Source organism: Bemisia tabaci, chromosome 7 (assembly GCF_918797505.1).
Source record: "Bemisia tabaci chromosome 7, PGI_BMITA_v3".
In the NCBI taxonomy this organism is placed as follows: domain Eukaryota; kingdom Metazoa; phylum Arthropoda; class Insecta; order Hemiptera; family Aleyrodidae; genus Bemisia; species Bemisia tabaci.
The window spans coordinates 996,769-1,019,026 of NC_092799.1; the positions used below are offsets into that span (position 1 = coordinate 996,769).

Genomic DNA, 22,258 nt, shown 5'->3' on the forward strand with positions numbered 1-22,258 from the left:
TGTTTATTCCAATCATCTTGGCTTATTTTCCTTGCTTTCCTCCAATTACATTGGGGCATCATCCTGACACCAATAAATTTGCCCTATCATTCAAGTTTTATTTACTTGGTTCACTGAGTACACATCTCGGTAAAGTTAAAAAATCATCATTTTTCGAACAACCTCTTTTAAGTCCTCGCAGAAAATAACATGAAGTTTATTTCAACGGTAAAACAATTCAAAAACGAAGAGAAAAAACACCAGAAACGGTCCATTAGAGGGAAACGCAGAAAATCGATAAAAATCAGTATAGATATAGTCAAATTTTAAGCTGGCATTTTCAACCTTTTTGCCTTCGGGAAAGTTTACGTCATCCTTGGCTAGGCTCCTCCCACCCCCTACTTGAGTGACGTAATTTATGGACGACCCCCTAATGTTTGAATTTGTTTGGCGTGAACAATATTGTTTTGCAAACTAACGTCGAATTACTGAAAAGAAGAGAGGCATCTTTCATTTTGGCAAGCTTTTTATGTGAAAAGAGGCGGTGACTAAGACGAACGGAGTGCACATTGTACATGGACTTACTTTTGAGGGTCAAAATTGAAAGTTGTCCGATTGAGCTGAAACCAAGCCAGTTCCCTTGGAAATGACCCGTGTAGTCCAATTTTCTGGTCTAAAGTGCTCCATGAGTTCATTAGAGCTTCTCGCATCCCTTTATAGGGGACGGAAAATAAAATATTTTGAGATTCCGACTAATATTCAGTAAACTTGAGGGTAGGCTCTGGGAGAATTTCTGATCCACTGATAGTACAAACCAGTGGAAGCAGAACTAACTTTGTTACAGCTCTATCAGACAGCTTCCTCCAATTTTGACCCAGAAATCAATCGTTTTCAAACATTCTCTTATTTGTACCTGACCTTGGGCAATTCTTCTCAGTCATTGCAGGCACAAATTCATATTGAACAATTATCTTCGTACCTAGGGTTGACATAGCCACTTATCACATGTTAAGAAAAATAAATACAAAAATTTTAAAAAAATAATAATAAGTAATAAAATAAATTTGTGAAAAAATATAAATTTCGATGCATCAAAACTAAGGAATGATACTTTATGAAAAGTATAAAATGATGTATATATTTAAAAAAATCACTAATTTTACCATGCATACACATTAAACTGGTAAGAAATTCGAAAGATCTCAATGATCAGGAAATTCCTCCTCTTAGGAGATCAATTCTCTTAAAAAAATAAGAAGATGTTCTCTTTATTTGGACGGAAAAAACTCGCTAATTCTTCCTTTCCAAAGAATAAGATGGAAAATTATCCAAAATACCTATTTTCTAATTTTAACTCACAGAAGAATCTCCATTCCACTTCAAAATTGTCACCAAAAAATGTTCTATCTACTAAATGGGTATTAATATTTATGAACAATCTTTTGTCATTTCTCCTGAAATTTTAACTTCAACCGGGAACTATTGTGATTGGTCAAATTTCTTTGAAAAGCTTGAAAAAGTTCACGAGGAGCATAAGGAAAATTTAGCAAAATTAAAAGGCGAACTCTTCCAATGATTTTTATACGAAAAATTAAAATTTCGAAGAAAATTTGGCAATGTTGCATGGCATTGGTGATATTTACCCTGAAAGAAGATAATTCAATAATTTTCTTCAATTATGTATAATGCCAGAATATACAGGATTAGACATTTTCTGCACTCCTGCCTTGAAGGGAACGATTTTGAAGAACTAATTTCGAGGAAACTGAAAAACCGACAACAATGATAACTAGGTAACCAATACCCATGATCAGTCTTAGAAATTGCTTGCACAAAGATACCGACTAAAAATACAAATGAAATGAAGTAGAAATTAATCATGCATTGTATAAGGAAAAAATTAACGATCCTTGACTTTAAAACTAAATAAAATCAACCTTTTATCAATCTTAAAAATTAGGGAGAAACTTGAAAGCACTTAGGAAATTGATTTTTGATGGCCTGTAGGGAGGAAATTGAAAGCACCTGGGAAATTGATTTATGATGGACCCTTCGATTACAAAGCTGGTTGAATCATTAAAGTGAAGGCAATCGTTCAAACCTTTAGAACCAAAAAAAATGAATCACTTACAAATTAATTTCCTATCGTTAATGAGTTTCTTGAAAAATTCTGCAGATTTTTTAGGTGTTCTTTTCCTTTCGGTGTCGTTGAAATCAATGTGAACTACACCAAATCTTGGCCTGAAAGTAAAAAAAAAATCATGTTAATGCCTGAGTTTCCAAAGAACAAACAGTTTACTAAAAGATGATGAATAATTGTAACACTGTTTAAGCCTTGAAAGCCGTTCAACTGAAATTCATGGTGGTGTGATAGTCAATTCTATTAATGTGTCAGTATAAAACAAAATTATGAAATTATATGGATTTTTAAGACAAGAGTCTTTGAACTCTAACACAAATATATTGACTAAACTACCGTTTAAAAATTAAAAGCAGGAACTAAGGGAACAGTAAAGAGTCTGATGATGATAACACAAATATGAGGGCATCAGAGGAAGTAAGTTTGGGAAAGTTCCAGGCTGAAGACCAATTCTGCCAGGCAAGGGAAGAACGCCTTATGAGACCTCTGATGTTGCCGAATTTCCTTGGATAAAATACACATTTTCAGAGAAACCTGTGAAACTTTTTTCTCAAATTTGTCGGAGAATTTTATTTCTAATCAGATCTAAATTATCTGAGAATTTCAAGGGGGAATATTCATAATTCTCCTCAAAAATAAACATTTTACCAGAAGAAATTCGGCAACTCTCGAGTGTTTATACAGCGTGTTTCCTTTGCACAGCAGAACGGCAAAGCTTGGATGGTGGGTTTGCTTCCTACTTTCAAGTAAAATATTTGAATTGCAGAGGAAAATCTTGGTCCAGTTACAAGTCGGAGGGTGTGTTCAAGAGGCTCCACACTGAGATCAAGGATACGCATAAAGACAGGAAAAAAACAAAGTGCTCATCGTCAAAGCAGGTCACATTCTGAAAAAAACAACTGCTTGCACTGTGATGAAACGGAGCTCATATCTTCACTCTGCCAAACTGGAAATTGATAAAAACTGTCAAACCGAAAGCTAGTGACACAGGATCTAATGACCAAAATGAAAGTGATGAAAACAAAGGAAAGGAAAAAAATAAAAATGACTGATCATTAGATTTTAAAAGTAGCAAGAACTAACCTGTATCCTTCCAGCCATTCAAAGTTGTCTACCAGAGACCAAGCACAGTATCCTATTACGTTACATTTGTCTTCTTTCATTGCTTTCAACATCGCCCCGATGTAACTCTGAATATGAAAAAAAAAGAAGCAAAGATTAATACTAGGTAGGCAAGAGTAAAAATTATCTGATTGGGATGATTTTACTTCTGCTTTTTGGCAGGAAAGTACTCATTAGAGATGAGTGCATATGTACATGATTTTTCTTTTCATTAAAACAGGCAGCGCACAAAAATTTTGAAAAACTGAGAGTCATGCCCAAAATATTGCCAAAAATGTGGTTGCAAGGATTCAAAAATATTTTCATCGAATCTCTGACGGTCAATTCAGCCTGCAATAGTTAAGACAAATTTTCAAAAGACTGAGGCACTTTCCAAAGAAATAAAGCCAAGCTTCAGATTGGTGCTTAATTTTGTTAAGTTGTACCACTAGACTTTTATTTCGATGGAGATGAATAATGGAAACAAGAAGAATGGATTTTCTTGATTAATTTTTCAATTTAAATTATGGATGGCCAAAGAGAGAAACCACCTACCTCCATTTGAAACGTTGCAGATTTGTCATAAATCATTTATTCTATGGGAAACGAGAAAATGTAATTTTTTGAACACTTTCGTAATTTTTCTTCTCTGTTTGTAGAGTAGGTATTCTGTTTAAATTTCCAGCTATTTTGGCTTGTTTTGCTTTAAAAAAATAAAAGGGGAGCAGAAATTTTGAAACATCACGATGGAAATACTTGATTTCACACTTTTACAATCGAAGTTCCGTACAAAAAAATTAGATAGCAGATGAAAAGAGTAACATTCTCGAATAGCACCAAGAGAACTAAGTTGCTAATTCGAGCTCTTTCGTACTACCATTGATGAATTTCCATATTTTTCCACCACTGAATTTTGCACTGTAACCTATGGAAAAGAAAATCATTTTTAAAACAGGGAGTGATTCAAGGCATACTTCATAGTAGTGAACGCGGTCATCGTCAGCCAGCTGCCCAAGGTCGCAATAACCATTTTCAGTGATAAATACAGGCACATTGTTGTAACTCGTTCGAATCCAATTTAGAATACCTCTCAAACCTTCTGGCACAACCTACAAAAAAAGAAAAAATTGTACCAAAATTATAAAGACGCACTGTTGTGTCTGCCTTGGAAATCACAGTAATAACAGAGCCAGGGAGAATATTGACCGTAAAACTAGAAATATCAAATCAAAAGGATCTTATCAATATCCAAACTATGAAACAAAGGCGTCAACATACTTCAACAGCACTGATTCACATTTATGCTAATATTTTAGAGTTTTGATGAAATATTAGCTGCATTTTCGCTTGAAATTTTTAGAAATTCTTTTGAAAGCAGGATGAAAAACAGTCGTTTTAACCTGACAAAGGTCACACTGATAGGTAAGTAAAACAATTATACGAAGTAAATTTTCTTTTAATTTCAAGATTCCACCTTCTCCAAGGGAAGAAGAACTTACCTTCAACCAAGGAAGTTCTCCTGTCTCCCAATGAATATCAATAGTCTTGATAACGCCACTATCCCGTTCAAGTGAAGGAGAGGGCCCTATTTCTCCAGAATAGGCTTTCCTACTGGAGTAGTGATTCAAACCAAAAAAGTCAGCAGAACCTGAATAGAGAGTTACAAAAGAAAGGCTTAAAATAGGCTTTTTTTGATCAAATTTATAGATTTAAACTACGCGAGTCATCCAAAAAATACGATTCTCTTCTTTATGTGCTTCAAACTGGAACAGACACATTGAATGGACCATAGTATGCAATTCCAAAAAACACTTATGTGGATAGGGAAACAAATGGTATATGCGTCGTTTCTATACTGAGCCAGAAATTGTAGTTCCTCATTTCAAAATGTAGTCCAAATCAGTAAAGAGATACATGTTAGGTATTATCTCACATTTGAAATGAGCCTTAGATTTTGAAAACTGTTTAGGAGGATCGCAAGGAGGCTCGATTCTACTGAGACTACCTCCTGATGTTCCCAGGGCACTGATGAATTGCAAAACTTTCTTTTATTTTCCCCTTGAAAAAACAAGGTGTTTATAACAAAGATGTTGCATTTGCCTTCAGTCTTACATTTTTAACCTAAATGTGGTACATCTTTCATCAATCATTGTGAGAAAACATTGGATTATTGTCATCATTTACCTCTGCAGCGCACTATTACATCTGGAAACTATATGAATTAAGTAATTCTGACTTGGAAATCCACAAATACGCTGATTTTTCTGAAGGAACAGAACAATTTACTCATTCACATGCTTTTTGTTGTCTGTGAGGAGACAATAAATGGCTATGGTTTTGTTGGTAGAGAGGAGAAGTACATAGCATAGTGCATACAATCTGACATTGTGTGAAGAGGTAAACACTCACTGCAGAGGGAAATTGTAAAGTCGAGAGATTTTTTGGTAGGAATCGAACCTTTTAGGACCTTCTGGATAAAATGTAAAACTCTATTTAATGGTTGGCGTCAGAGAGGATGCAAAGAAAGTTCCATTGAAGTATAATATCTTGAAAAATATTCTTTCAAATTAAGATAAAGAACCAATGAATGTTATCACAAACATACCTTTCAGCTGTTCTTTCTCTTCCTCAGTAAATCTGGGAAGCCTCGAGCGAGCTCGATCCTCTTTGGCACTGTTAGCGTCGATTCGTTGTCGCATGATCGGTGGGTAATCACCGCTAACACTGAAGATTGGATGTGCAAACCAGCCATGCTACAAGAAAGAGACAATGCTTAAAATTATTTACAATAAAGTATCAAAATTACTGTAAACCAGTTTATTATACCTATACTGTATTTATTTCATTGTATAAAAAACAATTTAATCGGCCTGAAACTGTAATTTAAAATCCACAACTTAAAATGTGACTAAGGCCGCAAAATAAATTAAATGGCCAATCAGGTCGTAGGCTTCATACTTCATTTGAAAAACTTCACTTTACTTTTTCTGGAAACAAAACATTTCAAAAAATTTTAAAAAAACTGTCCCCCTCTTTTTGCGATCGTTATTTGCTCCCTGTTAAATCAAAAAGTAAGAAAAAATACTTCTGAATTCCGTCAATTAAGGCTTTCATTAAAATCAAAGCAAATTTACAAATGTTTTAAAAAATTATGTACCTCGAACTGTTGAGCTCTTTCTGCTGCTGTGATGTTTTCTGTCTCATTGCTCTGTGGGAAAAAGAAATTACCATTCACGGTTATGCCAACTTTGCCTGGAACAAAAGGAGGCAGATGATAGAATTTCTGAAATTGATGACTGAGATGAGAATGAATTGCTCCAAGTCGAATGATACATTGAAAAATCACGTAACTGAGTTTAAGATGCTTTGAAATATTATGAATGCATTCCATTTTTTTATTTCATTCTTTTATGGGACATGACTTGTCTCAAATAAAATGATACGACTTTCAATAAATGCGACGTTATTTCTCAAGGTGGATTCGATAATAATTACAAAATATGCATTTTTTTTTTAAAATTTGTATTATTAAAAATATTTTGAAATTGCACGGAAAAAAAAGAATTGCTGATTCAGCAATTCAATTGCTAAAAACAGTGAGTGCAATGTTTCAACGCAGATTTTACAACAAAAAAATGCTACTTTAACCACATTGTAAACTAATTTAACCATGGGATGGTTAAAGTAGCATTTTTTTGATGTAAAATCTGCGTTGAAACATTGCACTCACTGTTTTTAGCAATTGAATTGCTAAAGCAGCAATTCTTTTTTTTTCCGTGTGTTATTAAATAAAACCTTGAGAGAATACACTGTTAAAATGAAAGTAGACGAGTAAATATTTCTTAAGGATTGCAGATAATTGTGCACTATTTATCTTTGTTGAACACAAATAAATAATTTTAGAATATTTATTATTAGTCGCATCCCACACAGAGGAATGTATCTTGTCTGTGATGTTTCAGCATTACTACCAACATTTTATTTTCTCATGGAGAACTGTCACACGGATTAGTCTGAAAATTTCAGAGTCAATTATCACAAGGAAAAAGGAAAATCACAAGAAACGTCAGGAAATTCATGAGATGATTCTCTCATAAACAAATGAAATGTAACTGAAAAATATTGAAGCAGTGCATATGAGATACGTTCTTTCGCATGGAGGATGATAAATTAGTATGCTGAAATATAGCATTGGAATAAGGTTCTTCACTTAAGATACAAAAAAATTAAAAAGCCACATGATACAAGCTGTAGAAACAGCAAAAATCAGTCACTTTTTATTCTTCAGAGAAATCATACCTCTATTTACAATGGACCTGTTACAAAATTTTGCTAGAGCAAAAATAAGAGTTGTTCCCTATAGATAATGTCTCAAAAATCATAATGAGCGCATCAACAAAATCTCAAATACACTCTTAACTTCACAATTTGAATAAGAAATTTACGATTTTTTAAGCTTCCCGCTTCAAAAAAAATACTACGGCATAGGTGAACATTTCGTTAGAGGAGTCATTCCATTCAATCCCTGCTCAACATGGCCGACGCTTCCGCACGCAAGTTGAGGAGAGCACGCGGTCAATCAACACGGATATCTATCAATGGGAGAAAAATGTGAATGTAAACACGCCAATTGTTATCAGCTGGTAAGAATCATTGTCCCGTTACATGTGTTTTGGTGGATTGGTGTCGGCTATGTTGAATATTGCGTAGTATCTTTGTGAGCAGGGGTTGGATGGAATGACTTCTCTAACAAAATGCTCGCCAGTGCCTTCGTATTGTTTTTGAAGCGGGAAGCTCGAAAAAACGCAAATTTCTTATGCAAATTGTGAAGTAAGGAGTGCATTTCAGACATTGCCGATGCGCTCATCATGATTTTTGAGACATTTTCTATGAGTAACAACTCTTACTTTTGCTCCAGCAACAGTTTGCAACAGGCCCATTTAACTGTTAAACATCTGCGATTTCTCCTTGCATAAATTCTCTCTTTTGTAGGCAATGGTACATCGATGGCTTGATACAAAAAATGCGTACCTCAATTGTACTGTTCAAACATTTCTAATTATGTTTTATTTTTAAGACAAAATACTAATCAAAACTCTTCCTTGCATTTTTGGGAGTTTTTTTTTTCTTTTTGAAAGGGAAGGAAATTTTAAAAAATGTCAGAGCAAACTGTTGTTTAACAATTACAAGTCTTAGAAGTTGGGTATTTTCCCTCTTCTTGTATTTTCTCCATGTAAATTCATTATAAATAATCGATTCTATGTAAGGTAGCCTGACTAGTGTCGTCAAATGGACCACTAGATAAGGTACGAATTTCAGCATTCTGATACATGTTTCTTGACCAAAATTTTACGTAAAACACGATGCACACAACGAAAATTACCGAAATTAACTCCTTACGAAGATATTTAATGATTCTTAATGCGTGAATTCAAACCACCCGCTCATGAAAACTTAATGGTCTACGTGATACACATCGCGCGCTAAACGTTATGAATGATACGGCAAGGTGCCGTTGAGAGACAATGTGATTGCCGGACTATCTTCCCGGAAATGGGGAGGGGAGGTTCTCTCAGCGACTCGAAGTTGGCGCACGGCCTCGCGAAATTGTCATCATTGAGAACCTCCGAAAATGAATGATACGAGAAAACAAAATAATATGTACTTTCAACTGAAATATTCCTTAATTTAACAGAACCTAATCTTGTTTAAATTATTGCGGCAGTTGCCCCGTGCAGAAATGAGGAAGGGTATGAATAACTTTGTGCTACCTTAAACAGGCGAGCCAGTCAAAGGAAGGTAACCTTAAACAGGCGTACCCGGGAATGACTTCGTGCTACCTTAAACAGGCGAGCCAGTCAAAGGAAGGTAACCTTAAACAGGCGTACCCGGGATAGTATGAGAGGAATGACTTCGTGCTACCTTAAACAGGCGAGCCAGTCAAAGGAAGGTAACCTTAAACAGGCGTACCCAGGAGGTGAGTGGTGCAGAGCGCATACTGAACTAACAGCCGTTCCGCGGCTGTATTTATATGGGAGCCCAGGAACTGGTTTGTTATACAACAAACCAGTCGCTTATGTAACTGAGCTGGTGTGAAAACTGGTTCGTTATGTAACAAGCGACTCCGAAGGTAAACGCTGTTGCCAGACTACCTGTGTCCTGGACACGTTATTATGACGGTCTCTGCGATATAAAAATCTGGCAACCTCAATCTTGGGGCTTTGGCTTAGCTATAGCAAATTGCTAATAGTTTGAACAACACATGATGGGAAATGAACATTGCTCGATTGAGAAGCTTGCTGAAACCGTTGTAGTGGGCGATTTGACTCACGTAGAGTTATGAGTTTCTTGTCAGCGGGCAGTTCAAATTCCTCGTAACCAATGTGAAATAAAAACGTTAATATCTTCGTTAGGAGTTGGTTTCCGTAATTTTCGTTGTGTGAATCGTTTACTACGTGAAATTCTGGTTAAGAAATATGTATCAGATCGCTTAAATTCGTACCTTGTCTAGTGGTCCATTGAAAGAATTGCCACAGTAAAGCCATTATCGTAGTATAAAAAATTCCTTTATATTATTGTATTCACGATTTTTTCTGGACTAATTTAAGGAAGCCAGTCTGGTCTTTGGCTCCCATCTGTAAGATATACTTGATTTTGTAAATGTTTGAAGCTTACAGCCAACTTACCATTCTGTTTAGCACGAAATTCATTGTCATACAATCGATACGCTTTTGCATGTGCTCGTAACAAGGTGTGTCCAGCAAGGTAGTCTCCAATTCCATATAAATCTAAAAATGGGGCATACCTCTTCTCTGAGTAGCCTGATACAACTTCAAGGGGTTCATTAATTGTGATCCACCATTTCACCTGAGAGAAAAAGTGATGAGTTTTGACTGAGAACTCATTACAGCCAGCAAAAACATTAAACCTAGCACAAAAATTTTATTCTTTCTATTATTGAAATTTTTATCACGGCATATTGAAGACTTAAACTTTTAAAGATGAATTCATGCTGAAAGAAAACAGTCAGATACAGGGTTTCCATCCTGTATTCAACTGTCTCTTTTCTGACATATCCCTGGCCTTCGATCAAAATCTACACTTAAAATTGTTTGCTTGTAATTAGGCTGACTTTGGCTGAACTAAGGACAAAATCTTTACCTCTAAAGATTCAAATTAAGGCAAAAGACACTCTGAAGTTGTTCCTGCTCTCTCAAATAGCACTGGCTGAAGTTGCTAAGCTGATGCGCTACTTAGAAAATTTTATGCTTTTTCCCATGAGTTTTCTGACTTTTCCAGATCATTGTCTAATGATAAACTAGTTGAGCCATATGTCGATTATGAGATATTTCAATAGTTAATTAAAATGATTCATCTGGTCAACTAAAACTTGATTTTACTTGTCGATCCTCACTCGTTTCCATTGGCCAATCAACAGGCAATTCGCTGGTAAATTGACGATCGATTCTCTGGTCCATCCATAAACAATATGACTCAATAATCTACAAGAGATTTTACTGGTTGATTGACTGAAAAATTGACTGTTGGATGGACAATCAATTCGACTGGTTCATTGAGAGTCTACAGGTCTATTGACAAATAATGCAACTAGTCAACGAACAATCAATTCCACTATAGTCCGTGCAAACCAACTGGTCAGATTAACAATTGGCATTTCGGGCGAACCGAGAATTGCAATGTCGGATCCCGGCGAGGAGCCGCTGGGTCAGCGCTGAGCTCACCGGGATATTGTTCCCATTGTGTCCACGCCGGGCCTTTACCTGGCGGCGGCGGCTGGACCCTCATTAAGGCCCTCTGGCTACTGGTGGACCAAAAATTGCACACCAATTTTTTAATCATCTGTGAATTTGTCCTTCATTTCAATGGATTCGGATTCATCTTGCAATTCTAATGAAAATATATAATTATAGGTAAATGTATTGGTAAATTATTGTATTACAGAACTCGCGAATTCCTTCGGCGCTTTCCAAAACCTCCAAAAAGTTCTGTAATACAATTACTTACCATTTTACTTACCTTCAATTGTACATATTTTTCATCAGGATTGCAAGCTGAATCCGAATCCGTTGAAATGAATGAAAAATTCACAAATGATAAAAAAAATTGGTGTGCAATTTTTGGTCCACCAGTAGTCAAAAGGCCTTAATGACAAGGGTCAGACCGCCAGGTAAAGGCCCGTGGTGGACACAATGGGAACAATACCCCGGTGAGCTCAGCGCTGACCCAGTGGCTCCTCGCAGGGATCCGACGTTGCAATTCTTGGCTCGCCCAAAAATGCCCTGAATTTTCACTCTGTCTAATTGGTTTGCACGGACTATAGTCCATTGGCTGAAGTTGAATTGTTGGTCGATATACCAGTCAAATCTCCTGTTAATCAACCAGTTCAGTCATTCCTCGGTCAATCAATCAAATCTTCTATCGATCAAACAGAGGAGTCGACTGACGATCTAACAATCGCATCATCCATTGATAGTCTAAGAGGAATGAATGCAGCCAATGAAGAATTTACTCTGCATCTTTGGGCCTGACTACTTCCAGCCGTCATAATGAATACACCAAAAAAAGAAATAAAATACCTGATCACCAAAATTTTTGTACAAAACTCTCGCATAGGCTTCAAAGTAATCAGCTATAATAGGATTTGTCCATCCACCCAATTCTTGTAGCTTTTGTGGTAAATCCCAATGATACATGGTCACCTGCAAGAAATGGAAAAATGAGTGAGTATGAGTCGATAAAGCAAGAGCTAGATCTTTCACTTGCTCCCGGAAAAAATGAGGCTGCATTCCATCAGCTACCTTGATAAAATCTGAATTCATCTTTAGTACCATGTCGCCTAACGCAGAGGAAATTTGAGGAAAAACAAGCTCTCTTCATTTATATTCTTAGATTTTTATACTCCTTTTACATCAGATAACACTTTGGCTAGATTTTACATCTGTTCTATGAAAAAATGGATCTACATTTAAATGGTTTCCAGGATGAAATCTGAATTAAACGTTCTGGTGTACATATACATAAAGTACTGAAAACGTTAAAAGCTTTTCAGAGGCTGCATCAATTTGGAAGCAAATTTTCAAATTAAAAATTAAAAAGTTCAAGGTATACACTATACAATCATTCTTTTTTTGGAGTAAACCGTTGAAAAAGAAAAGGAGAGAGAAAATTCTCACAGTGAATTTGAAAAATCAACCATTTCCTTGATAGATGCTTACCATTGGAATGATGTTGTTTGCCCTGAGCTCGTTGATAAGATTTCTGTAGTAATCAATTCCATTTTGATTGACAATATTCGTGTCTCCTTGGGGCAAAATTCGGGTCCAGGATATGGAAAAACGGTATACCTGAAACTAGAGACGAAATATAAATTATCAGAGAAATCATAATTTTCTATCCTTTGAAGAAATTATAAACTGTGAGGTCAAGTAAATTTAAAATACATCTTATTTTCGAAATGAATGAGATCCGATTCTAGAATTTTTTAATTACAAAAGAGAACCATATGTATTTGAGTATCACTATTCATGGCGTGGACTTTAATGACATATCTATGAAAAAAAAAAAAAAAAAAAAAAAAAAAAAAAAAAAAAAAAGAGTAAAAGAAAGGGAAAATAATACCGTTTTTTTAAAAATATTGTTCCTTCAAAACTGAAACCATTGTGTACCAGCAGCTCTTCTCGTTTTGTAAATTTATTTAAATGTGTAAATTTATTTAGATTTGTAAATTTTAAAGCATCCCTAAATGTTAAAATAAAAAAAGTTTCTTATACATTTTTACTAAGTAAAGACTCAATTAAATCAAATCAAGAGAAAAAAAAATAATAAGGATGGATAGATAATGAAAAATGTTTTTTGCCATAGTATCCATTTCACTGATTTGGTCCTTGAATGATCACTTTTCTTACGCGAGGCAATTTCTAAGAAGGTCTAGGGACATCAAAGACGTACTGATCACAAGGTTTAAAAATTACAATGAAGACACTTACTCCTATATCCTTCAAAAGTTTTACATCCTCCTTGTACTTGTGATAGGAGTCACAGGCAACATCACCGTTTGTCTTATCATTAATAGAGTCTGGTTGAGTGTGTACTAAATGATCCCAAATACTCTCACCCTTTCCTAAAAAAAAAAGAAAAGATTTGTGACAAAAATAGAAACACAGATTATTATTCTTCAAAGCCTGACACTTTTTGATATCTTTAAATTATTGCTTGAAAATCTGACCTGATGTTCTTAAAAGTTTCAGAAAGCTTGAGGCACTAAATATTGAAAATCTGTATATTTGACCCCTTTTCAGTTTTCCACCATGCCGAACAATTTAAATCTCCATCTCCAGCCATGTTTAGCTTGACATAATCAGGTAGATTGTCGTATGAAACGGTGTCCTCAGTAGAATAGGTTGCAATACATAGCTATTACATTGTGAAATTGTTGCTACTTACTTACTGCTTCAGATTGTTGTTAAGTTGCTCATCTACTGATTGAAGGACCTTAGTGCAATCAATTGCAATTAAACAGAGAGAAACTGTAATTTTCGTGTGCAGTGTAAATTGCCTATCTTGAGTCTGATGGTTTAAAATCGGCATTCGTTGGCCAATTGATGTAGAAATATCGCAATTTCATAGAAGAAAAATTGCAAAACTTCAATATTTCCGTTGCTCTGAGTAACTTGGAGGCGATGATAGACTGACAAGGTCAGTTTGACACAATTTTTACCGGGGAAGGCGCACCTAAAAATTCGTTGGGACCACAAAACTAGGCCAAAATGAAGATTGCAAGAGAGGGTATGGTGGGAGAAGAGGGGGGATGTCCATTACTTGAATGTAGGAACCTATAAGAGATATTTTTCAGGCGAGCCTTTTATCTTAAAATGGAAAGGAAGGAAGAGAGAGGAAAAAAAAACACTTGAAAACGAAAAAAAAGAAAAAATAGAGAGACGCACCATCCTCGTTCCATCCTCCTTCGACCTGATAAGCAGCGGTGGCCGCTCCAACCAGGAAATCCGGGGGCAGCTCCATTGATAGCTTCTTCGCGTTCGACAGGATCGCTTGAGAACAGAAAACGCACCACGTTAGAATTTGCCACATCCTTCCGCTCTGGATCCGATTGAAAATTTAACGTTAAAGTTGGTCCGCTCAATTTCGGTAACATTAGCCGTAAATTACGTCCAAGAAACTTGGCGAACTCTTTAAAACTCGTCTCAGTTTGGACCCGAATTTCAGCACAACGGCTCTAGAGCAAAGGGGCCTGCCCTTATCAAAGCTTCAGAGTTACGTTGGTAAATAAAAGCCTATGTCACAATATCAAAATACTCCATCAAAATGTGAAGGTCAAGTGATGTGATTGGTCCAAGTCATCGAATAAACCAATCACAACACCTGACCTTGATATTTTGATGGCTAGCTTTGATAGTGTGACACAGGCTAATGATGTGAGTCACAGATGCAGATGCGACGATAAGAACTTGGCGAAATTAATTCAAATCCAAGAGGTCTTGACGTTTTGATGTACCTATGCTAGAAAAAGCTATGTGCGACTGAATTAAAATCGAAAGGATCTACGAGGTACGACGAACACAAATCGACAGCCAAAGTGCGGAGCCACGTATCTTAATTGCGGTGTTCTCGTTACAATTTTATTTTTTCGAACAGAAACAAGCAAACTTCATAGCTTCTTATGTACAATATTTAGGTAATGGAGAAGAAAAATACGAAAAATTATGCACATTTTTGGGAAATTACGTCGACAAAAGAGAAAGAAAAAGTAAAATATGACAGGAAGTCTGCAACGTCGCAAACGAAGATACGAGGTTTCGAACTTTGGCCATCAAAATTCTATGTACAGTATTGTTCTATTGTTCCTTTCAATTGAATTCATTTAGGCATAAATACCTTTATGCACTTCATGGTGAAGTTCAGCGCAAAAATGGGTGCTGCGCAAACGGTGGAACCATAATCAAAGTTCGTAATATGTTCGAAATGAAGTAAAGTACACACTTTCCAACTTTCTAGCCATGCCTTGATTATGTGCAAGTTATAAGAAAGAAAATCAATTTGTATTCCGGCTGAAAATCATGGCTACGCGGTACGCCACGCCGCGTGCACCTCTCGAAGCAATCGTAGCCACTAAAATCGCCTTCATAAAAGAAGATAGGCAAAATACACTGCTCTCAAGCTGTTATAGTGGTATCATGCCGTAAGCGGCATCAAAAGTCAGCAGCTTTTCCATCTGTAAAACAAGCTATCTCGCCGGTTATCTTGGTATGTCGATGGCTGAAGTTAAACATACGTAACTTCGTTTAAATTTTCAAATGCGGTTAATTTCTTAAAAGAAAACTATCTAAAATACCTCCTTAAACTTTTGTGTGAGTGAAAGAGACTACAGAAAATTCCAAGAAAAATTTTCGGTCAGATGAACAGGAATTTTCACCATCGCAATCAGAAATAAGCATTTTCTAAGCTTTACCTCTGTAAATTATACCATAAGGAGAAACAGAAAGTTTAAGGGACTTCACGTATTCTACAGATATAGATATTTAAACGCTGGTAATCCGAAATCTTTATAACTCTGTGCCTATTTTTTTAAGAAAATGCCATACATTTTTCGATGACATTTTCAGATGATAGTACTGAAAAGGTAAGTACAGACAAATTTCGACAAATTTTAGGCAATAAGATCAATCAGTCATACTTAAAAAAAATGAAAAAGAGAGCGTGGGAAACAGGAAACTCGATCGGGATACGTGGTTTCATCTTCCACGATCGAAGCACAAAATTGAATGCGGTGCAAAAAAAAATGAGATTCACGAGTTAAAAATTTTCCGTATCCATGTTACACTTTTTCACAGTATTTTAAGGGTTATCCCGGTTTTACGGGTAGGTACTTGAAACAGCGCAGAGCATATGGAAAGAATAAGATGAAGGCTATTTCCATTTATATCTTCCGTCACATTCATACGCCGCGCGGCGCACTGATACAACTATTTGAACTCTCCGGAATGCGTGAGGTATCACGCCGCATTTAAAGGCGTTTTCAAATCAGCCAAGTTCCGATACCCGGATTATCGTTTTGCATAGTTCATATTCTTTTGTTGTATTCCTCACCGCATGTTTATTTTTAATCCTCGTAGAAAAACCACCCATTTGCTAAATACAATTCTAGCTGAAGCGCACTTCAGCTATGCATTCACCACTGCAAAAATGTCAAAGGAAATCGACAAGCCCAGCGTGCATGAAGGCTATTTCAATTGCAATCTTCCGTCACATTCTTACGGCGCAATGATACAACTATTTGAACTCTCCGGAATGCGTGAGGTATCACGCCGCATTTGAAGGCGTTTTCAAATCAGCCAAGTTCCGATACCCGGATTATCGTTTTGCATAGTTCATATTCTTTTGTTATATTCCGTACCACTCGTTTATTTTTAATCCTCGTAGAAAAACCACTCATTTGCTAAATACAATTCTAGCTGGAGCGCACTTCAGCTATGCATTCATCACTGCAAAAATGTCAATGGAAATCGACAAGCCCAGCGTGCATGAAGGTAGGCCTGCCACAAGGGTGGGATACTGGGTCCTGCACCGGGTGGCCCGGGGGCCCGTGTTACCCGTGAAAAACCACTACGAATTCACATGCAACCCTTGTTTCGTAAGAAAAAGTGAAAAATTTACCCTAAAATTTTCGCAAAAGGTGAATAGATTTTCAGAAACACGCTGGGGCACTGTAGAATTCTTCTTAAATTTTCAAAGAAGTATACTTCCTGGAAAATTTCTATCTATTTTCAAGATTTTCAGTACAGAGGGATATTTTTAGTAACTGCGTTTCATTTTCTTCCGTCGTCAGATGCTAAGAGTCTCCAGTCTGGGCATCCTCGACTTCAATGGCTCATGGCTCAACTCCCTTGCCATAGACAAACGAAGGGGGAGTCCAGGGGGGCCTGGCCCTCTTAGAACTGAAAATAGTATCATATGCCCCCCCCCCCAAAAAAAAAAATAAATAATGTTCCAGATGTTTTGAATGCAACGTTCGCAAGTATTTTGTGCTGAAAGTAGAAAAAAAAACATAATTATTCCGCAGAAATTGATGGATAAATTCTTTATGGAAGCTTCAAAATGCGTCCGATTAGTCGTATAAATTCTAAAATTTCCCGGGGGATGTCCCTCGGAACCCCCCCCCCCCCCTCCGTGCTTGGGGCCCGGGCCTTAAAACTGGTACCAGGGCCCGAGATGGGATGTGGCGGGCCTGAGATCACATCAGAAGTTTCGAGCTTATACTGCCGTGCTAAGGAAAAACGCAGTCATGAACATTCGAGAGTTGTCAAATTTCCTTTGATAAAATGTTTATTTTTGAGGAAAATTATGAATATGTTTCCTTGAAATTTTCAGACACTTTAGATCAAATTACAAACAAAATTATCTAAGAAATGGGCAGATGAAATATTCAAAAATGTTCCTGAAAATTAGTGATTTGCCAGAGGAAATTTGGCAACGCCTGAGGGCTCATCCGGCGTTTTTCCTTAGCACGGCAGTATAGCGGGCGCTCTTGCGGTTTTTCGCGGATACACGAGGATTATCACGATTTTTCGCGTTTATTTGAGCGTGATCACGGTTATTAACCGCCTTCCTGTGGTTTTGTAAATACTTTTCAGTGCTTCAGCAAACTTTATCCAGCAGTCTCTACGTCACGAAAAATCGACTGCACGTTTTCCTGTTTTGTTTTTGTTCCTAGGTTTTCATTCTAACTCTTAGGAGCGCATAATATATCGACGGTGAAACTACCAAACCACGTATCTCGATTTGCGACGTCGCAGACTTCCTGTCATACTTTATTTTTTAAATGAAAAACTACTTAACATCCAGTCTTGAAAATTTCTGTGATTTTTCCTCTTTGTGCGGAAAAAATTCCGTGAAAATTTCAAGGAATGATATTGATTTGGTCTACTTCAAAAAAATAAAATGTGAGCGTAGATTTTTAAACACCGCAAACGAGATACGTGGTTCGGTAGTTTCACCGTCGATATTGAATAGGAAAAGAGATAGAGAGCACTGCGTCAAAGAGGAGGGAAATTTTCTTATCTCTTCATTAACTCACGAGACCAAATGAAACCTGCTGAAGTGCCGGTTATTATTTTGCAGAATTATTATTCCTTTTCGGGTCGATTCTGTCCAGAATGTTATCTGGAGACCCAAATAGCAAAGAGGCAAGTGACTTAGGTATATTTAACCTCAGTAAACATGATAATGCAGTGGACGGAAATTTTGGAGGAAAGCGCTCACTTTCGGTAAACTCCCTCAATTAGCGATGATGACCTTTTCTTGAGAAGCAGCCATCAGCAAATCTTTCCCTCATCGCTGCAAATTTTCCCATCCCGATCAAAAGATAATTGTAGATGCTCTCCCAAGAGAAAGTCAATAGGTGCGTTCCATGATAAAGGAGGGGTGTCGTTCACCGTTTGGGTTATTCACATTTCCTGCTCAACGATGCGCGACAAAAAACATTATTCACATTTCCTGCTCAACGATGCGCGACAAAAAACATTATTCACATTTCCTGCTCAACGATGCGCGACAAAAAAGTCACCAGGATAGCGGATAACGAGAACATTCCATTAAAAGTCGATCAGGTAAGCGAATTCGCGCATAACGATTTCGCGGATGACGGCAATTCACTGTAATAAGGTGGCTCAACTTAGTAAGCACATTATATCTCGATTTTCGTCAACTTATGGGCAAAACAGGGGGTCGTGTATTACGGTAACGTTCAATTTAAAGTCAATCGCGGTTGAGCGCATCCGCGGATAACGGAGATCCACTGTGCAATGTAATGGCTGAATTCAAAAACCACATTATACCAAAGTTTCTTAGTTTGTGTCCTCTCCTTTTTGTAATAAAGCGAAGCAAGAGGTGGCAGATATAGATAACGTTCCACTTAAAGTCAATCGCGTTTCAGCGAATCCACGGATAACGAATTCGCGGTTAACGGAGATCCGCTATAATGCAAGGACTAAAATCAGAAACCACATTTTAAATCGGTTTCTCGGTTTGTGTCGACTCAACCGTGGACAGGCGAAGCAAGGGTCGGGGATAACAATGAAGTGCCATTTAAGGTCAATCGCGGTTGAGCGAATCCGCGGATAACGGTGGCCCACTGTAAGGCGATGACTAGACTCAGAAACCACGTATCTCGGTTTGCGTCCACTCATTCGCAGACAAGATAGTAGACAGTAGTAAGTATAGGCGAGGTAAGGAATCGCGGATAGTAAGGATTTACCACTAAAGTCAATAGCGGTTAAATTGATCCACAGATAACGAATTTGCGAGAGCTGGACTTCAAAATCACATCATGTCTCGATCGAAATTTACTTAAATTACCGTCCTTACTTCATTTTTTAAAAAGGGACAGGAGCAAACTAACTTGATTTGCTTGAAAATTTAATAGAATAAATATCTCGTGGCTGGTACAAAACATGTTTTTTTTCTTTCTCTCTTTTTTACAAGGGATTTCTGAAATTACAGACACCCCCCCCCCCCCCCCTCGAAAAAACTTGACTGCAGAAAAGTGTGAAATTGTGCTGAAAAGATTTAGGGAAAAGATCCATCATGTCAGGAAATTCGAATGAAAAAAATCCTTAACTTAAACAATTGTCATCTTTAACATGGTTCCCTGATTTATAGTTCTGACTTAATAGACAAGATGAAGTTTTTAAGTTGCAAACTTAAGGATCCGGATAAGTTTAGGAAAGATATGTTGTTTTTCTTTTGACATGAATGGTGAGTGAAAAGAGTGAATGTTGATAACACATCTCATTTCTCACTTAATCAGAAAATAAAAGGAATTCAAGTCATCATCCATGAACTAGGAAGAAGTGAATGAGACGAGGGAGAAAAGTCCAATACACAACACGATGAGGTGAATAGGCGGTGATCTGCTGGCTATTATACAAAGAAACGTTCTAAAATCAGCATTCCTCCTTCACTTTGTGACCTCTAATTCATTTCTTTTCACAGTCACGTGTAAAAATTTCATAATCCTGGATACCTTTAAAGATTGGGATTCAGATATTTTGTTCATCCTGAGACAGGCACATGCGCTCTTTTACAGAAAGGATTCTCAATCATAGTAACGACCATACATAACACAAACATAGTACAACTATCAATATGACCATAGAATTGGAAAAACAAGTACCTCGATTTGGGACTGTATAAACTTACTACTACATTTCATTTTTCATTTAGGTGGAGGATAATCAACAATTTCTCATCTATACCTAAGTAAATGGGGGAAGCAAATTAATATACCTAATGGCTTGAAATTTGTTCTATTTTTGTTTATCCGATTCAATGAGTGTTGCAAGGACATTATAAACTATAATGCTGATTTAATTTAAGCTGATAAAGAGATAATGCAAAGATTCTAAGAAGAATTACTAACGAGAAACTTTATACTGGAGTGAAGCCGAAATAGTCCACTAACTCTTGAAATGCACGCCAAATAAGTTGGTGAACTTTCAGACTGCGACAGAAGATCCTCCATATTTATTCTTCCATTTACCTCTAATGCTAACCTGACATCAAGTGATCTTGCGTTAGAGTATAAAAGTGCGTACTAAATACGTGAAAATGTATCACTGCACCTGAGCAATGCGATCGAAGATTAATATTGAACTAACAATAAATAAGCTGTGAAAAATGCAACTAAATAAAAGGAACAGAAATAAAGAATAAATTACAAGAAATTCCAGTAAATCATGTGTATGAAAAGCTCAAATGGAACGGAAACATATCCGAGAAAATTACACACTGATCGTAAATAAGATAGAAAGTTCCGTAAAAATAATAAATTAAAACGAGGAGGTGTGCGCACTGAGTAACTCTTTCACTAGCTTGTAAGATCAGTCATTCCATTTATCTCATGCTCCAAATTTTATGCGAAGCGAGAATCCCGATATGAAAAGTTTGCCGTTTCCAAAACCGCCTTCAATTTTGGCGTGATACCTCACGCATTCCGGAGAGTACGTAGAAATGTATCACTGCGCCTGGGCAATGCGATCGATGATTTATATTGAAGTAGCCTCCACGCTGGCCTATACCTGTCGGTTTTCTTTTGCCGCTATTGCAGTTTTGAACGCATAGTTTAAGTTTGCTTAAGCTACAATAGTTTTATATAATTTTTACAGAAGAACTAACAATCAATAAGCTGTGAAAAATGCAACTAAATAAAAGGAACAGAAATCAAGAATAAATTACAAGAAATCCCAGTAAATCATGTGTATGAAAAGCTCAAATGGAACGGAAACACATCCGAGAAAATTACACACTGATCATAAATAAGATAGAAAGTTTTGTATAAATAATAAATTAAAACGAGGAGGTGTGCGCACTGAGTAACTCTCGCACTAGCTCGTAAGATCAGTCATTCCATTTATCTCATGCTCCTAATTTTATGCGACGCGAGAATCCCGGTATGGAAAGTTTGCCGTTTCCAAAAGCACCTTCAATTGTGGCGTGATACCTCATGCATTCCGGAGAGTACGCCGTACTTAGACTTACTTGGCGTGGACTCAAAGCAGATGATAACATTGACTGAGCAGGGGTTCATGATGGATGTGAGAGGATCCATGAAGCTTTGTCTGATTAAAATCCAGTGCATTAATACTTGAATAAAAGTAAAAACAATAGAAAGTGAGATTGAAACTTACAAAGAAATGATGCTGTTCCTTCAGTCTGAAGTACGCAAAAGGTCCAGATCAACTTTCACTGATCACGACTTGGGCACGGAGTGCACACCAAAATTTACAGATTACTTGCACAAAACTTTTGAAAACTAGGCCATCTAGGCGCGGACAGGATGAAGTTAACACTTGACGCCTTTTCCTTACTTCATAGCTAGTAAGATTGAATGAAATGGCATCGCTATCAGTTTCAACAAGTCGGTTATCATTATCACTATCACCACACACTTTGTTTGTTTACACCATTACCCCCTCCACCCACCGCTGACGTTCACGATGGTTG

At 36.9% G+C, this 22,258-nt stretch overlaps 1 protein-coding gene across 2 annotated transcripts; it reads right to left on the reverse strand.

Moving 5' to 3' along the window:
- Window positions 1-487: 487 nt before the first annotated feature.
- Window positions 488-22,190, reverse strand: LOC109031972 (myrosinase 1). Of its 2 annotated transcripts, XM_072302263.1 has the most exons (12): window positions 21,943-22,190; window positions 14,185-14,289; window positions 13,228-13,361; window positions 12,457-12,591; window positions 11,818-11,940; window positions 9,907-10,087; window positions 6,378-6,472; window positions 5,826-5,973; window positions 4,720-4,868; window positions 4,195-4,329; window positions 3,203-3,309; window positions 488-2,220 (listed from the first exon to the last, which is right to left on the reverse strand). In XM_072302263.1, the coding sequence occupies exons 2-12, from the start codon at window positions 14,258-14,260 to the stop codon at window positions 2,103-2,105; spliced, it is 1,401 nt and encodes a 466-aa protein (XP_072158364.1). In that variant the 5' UTR covers window positions 14,261-14,289; window positions 21,943-22,190; the 3' UTR covers window positions 488-2,102. The 2 variants fall into 2 exon arrangements, with proteins under 2 accessions (XP_072158364.1, XP_018899386.2); XM_019043841.2 differs by lacking the exon at window positions 21,943-22,190 and having other exon boundaries at window positions 14,185-14,503.
- Window positions 22,191-22,258: the final 68 nt, after the last annotated feature.

Bases quoted from the DNA above. Each gene is read 5' to 3' on its own strand.
- LOC109031972 (XM_019043841.2), bottom strand. From the start codon at position 14,329: ATGTGGCAAATTCTAACGTGGTGCGTTTTCTGTTCTCAAGCGATCCTG. The intron at 5,974-6,377 runs GTACATAATTTT...TCTTTCTTGTAG, and splicing joins AAAGAGCTCAACAGTTCGAG to CATGGCTGGTTTGCACATCC. The intron at 4,330-4,719 runs GTAAGTTCTTCT...CTTTTTTTGTAG, and splicing joins GAGAACTTCCTTGGTTGAAG to GTTGTGCCAGAAGGTTTGAG.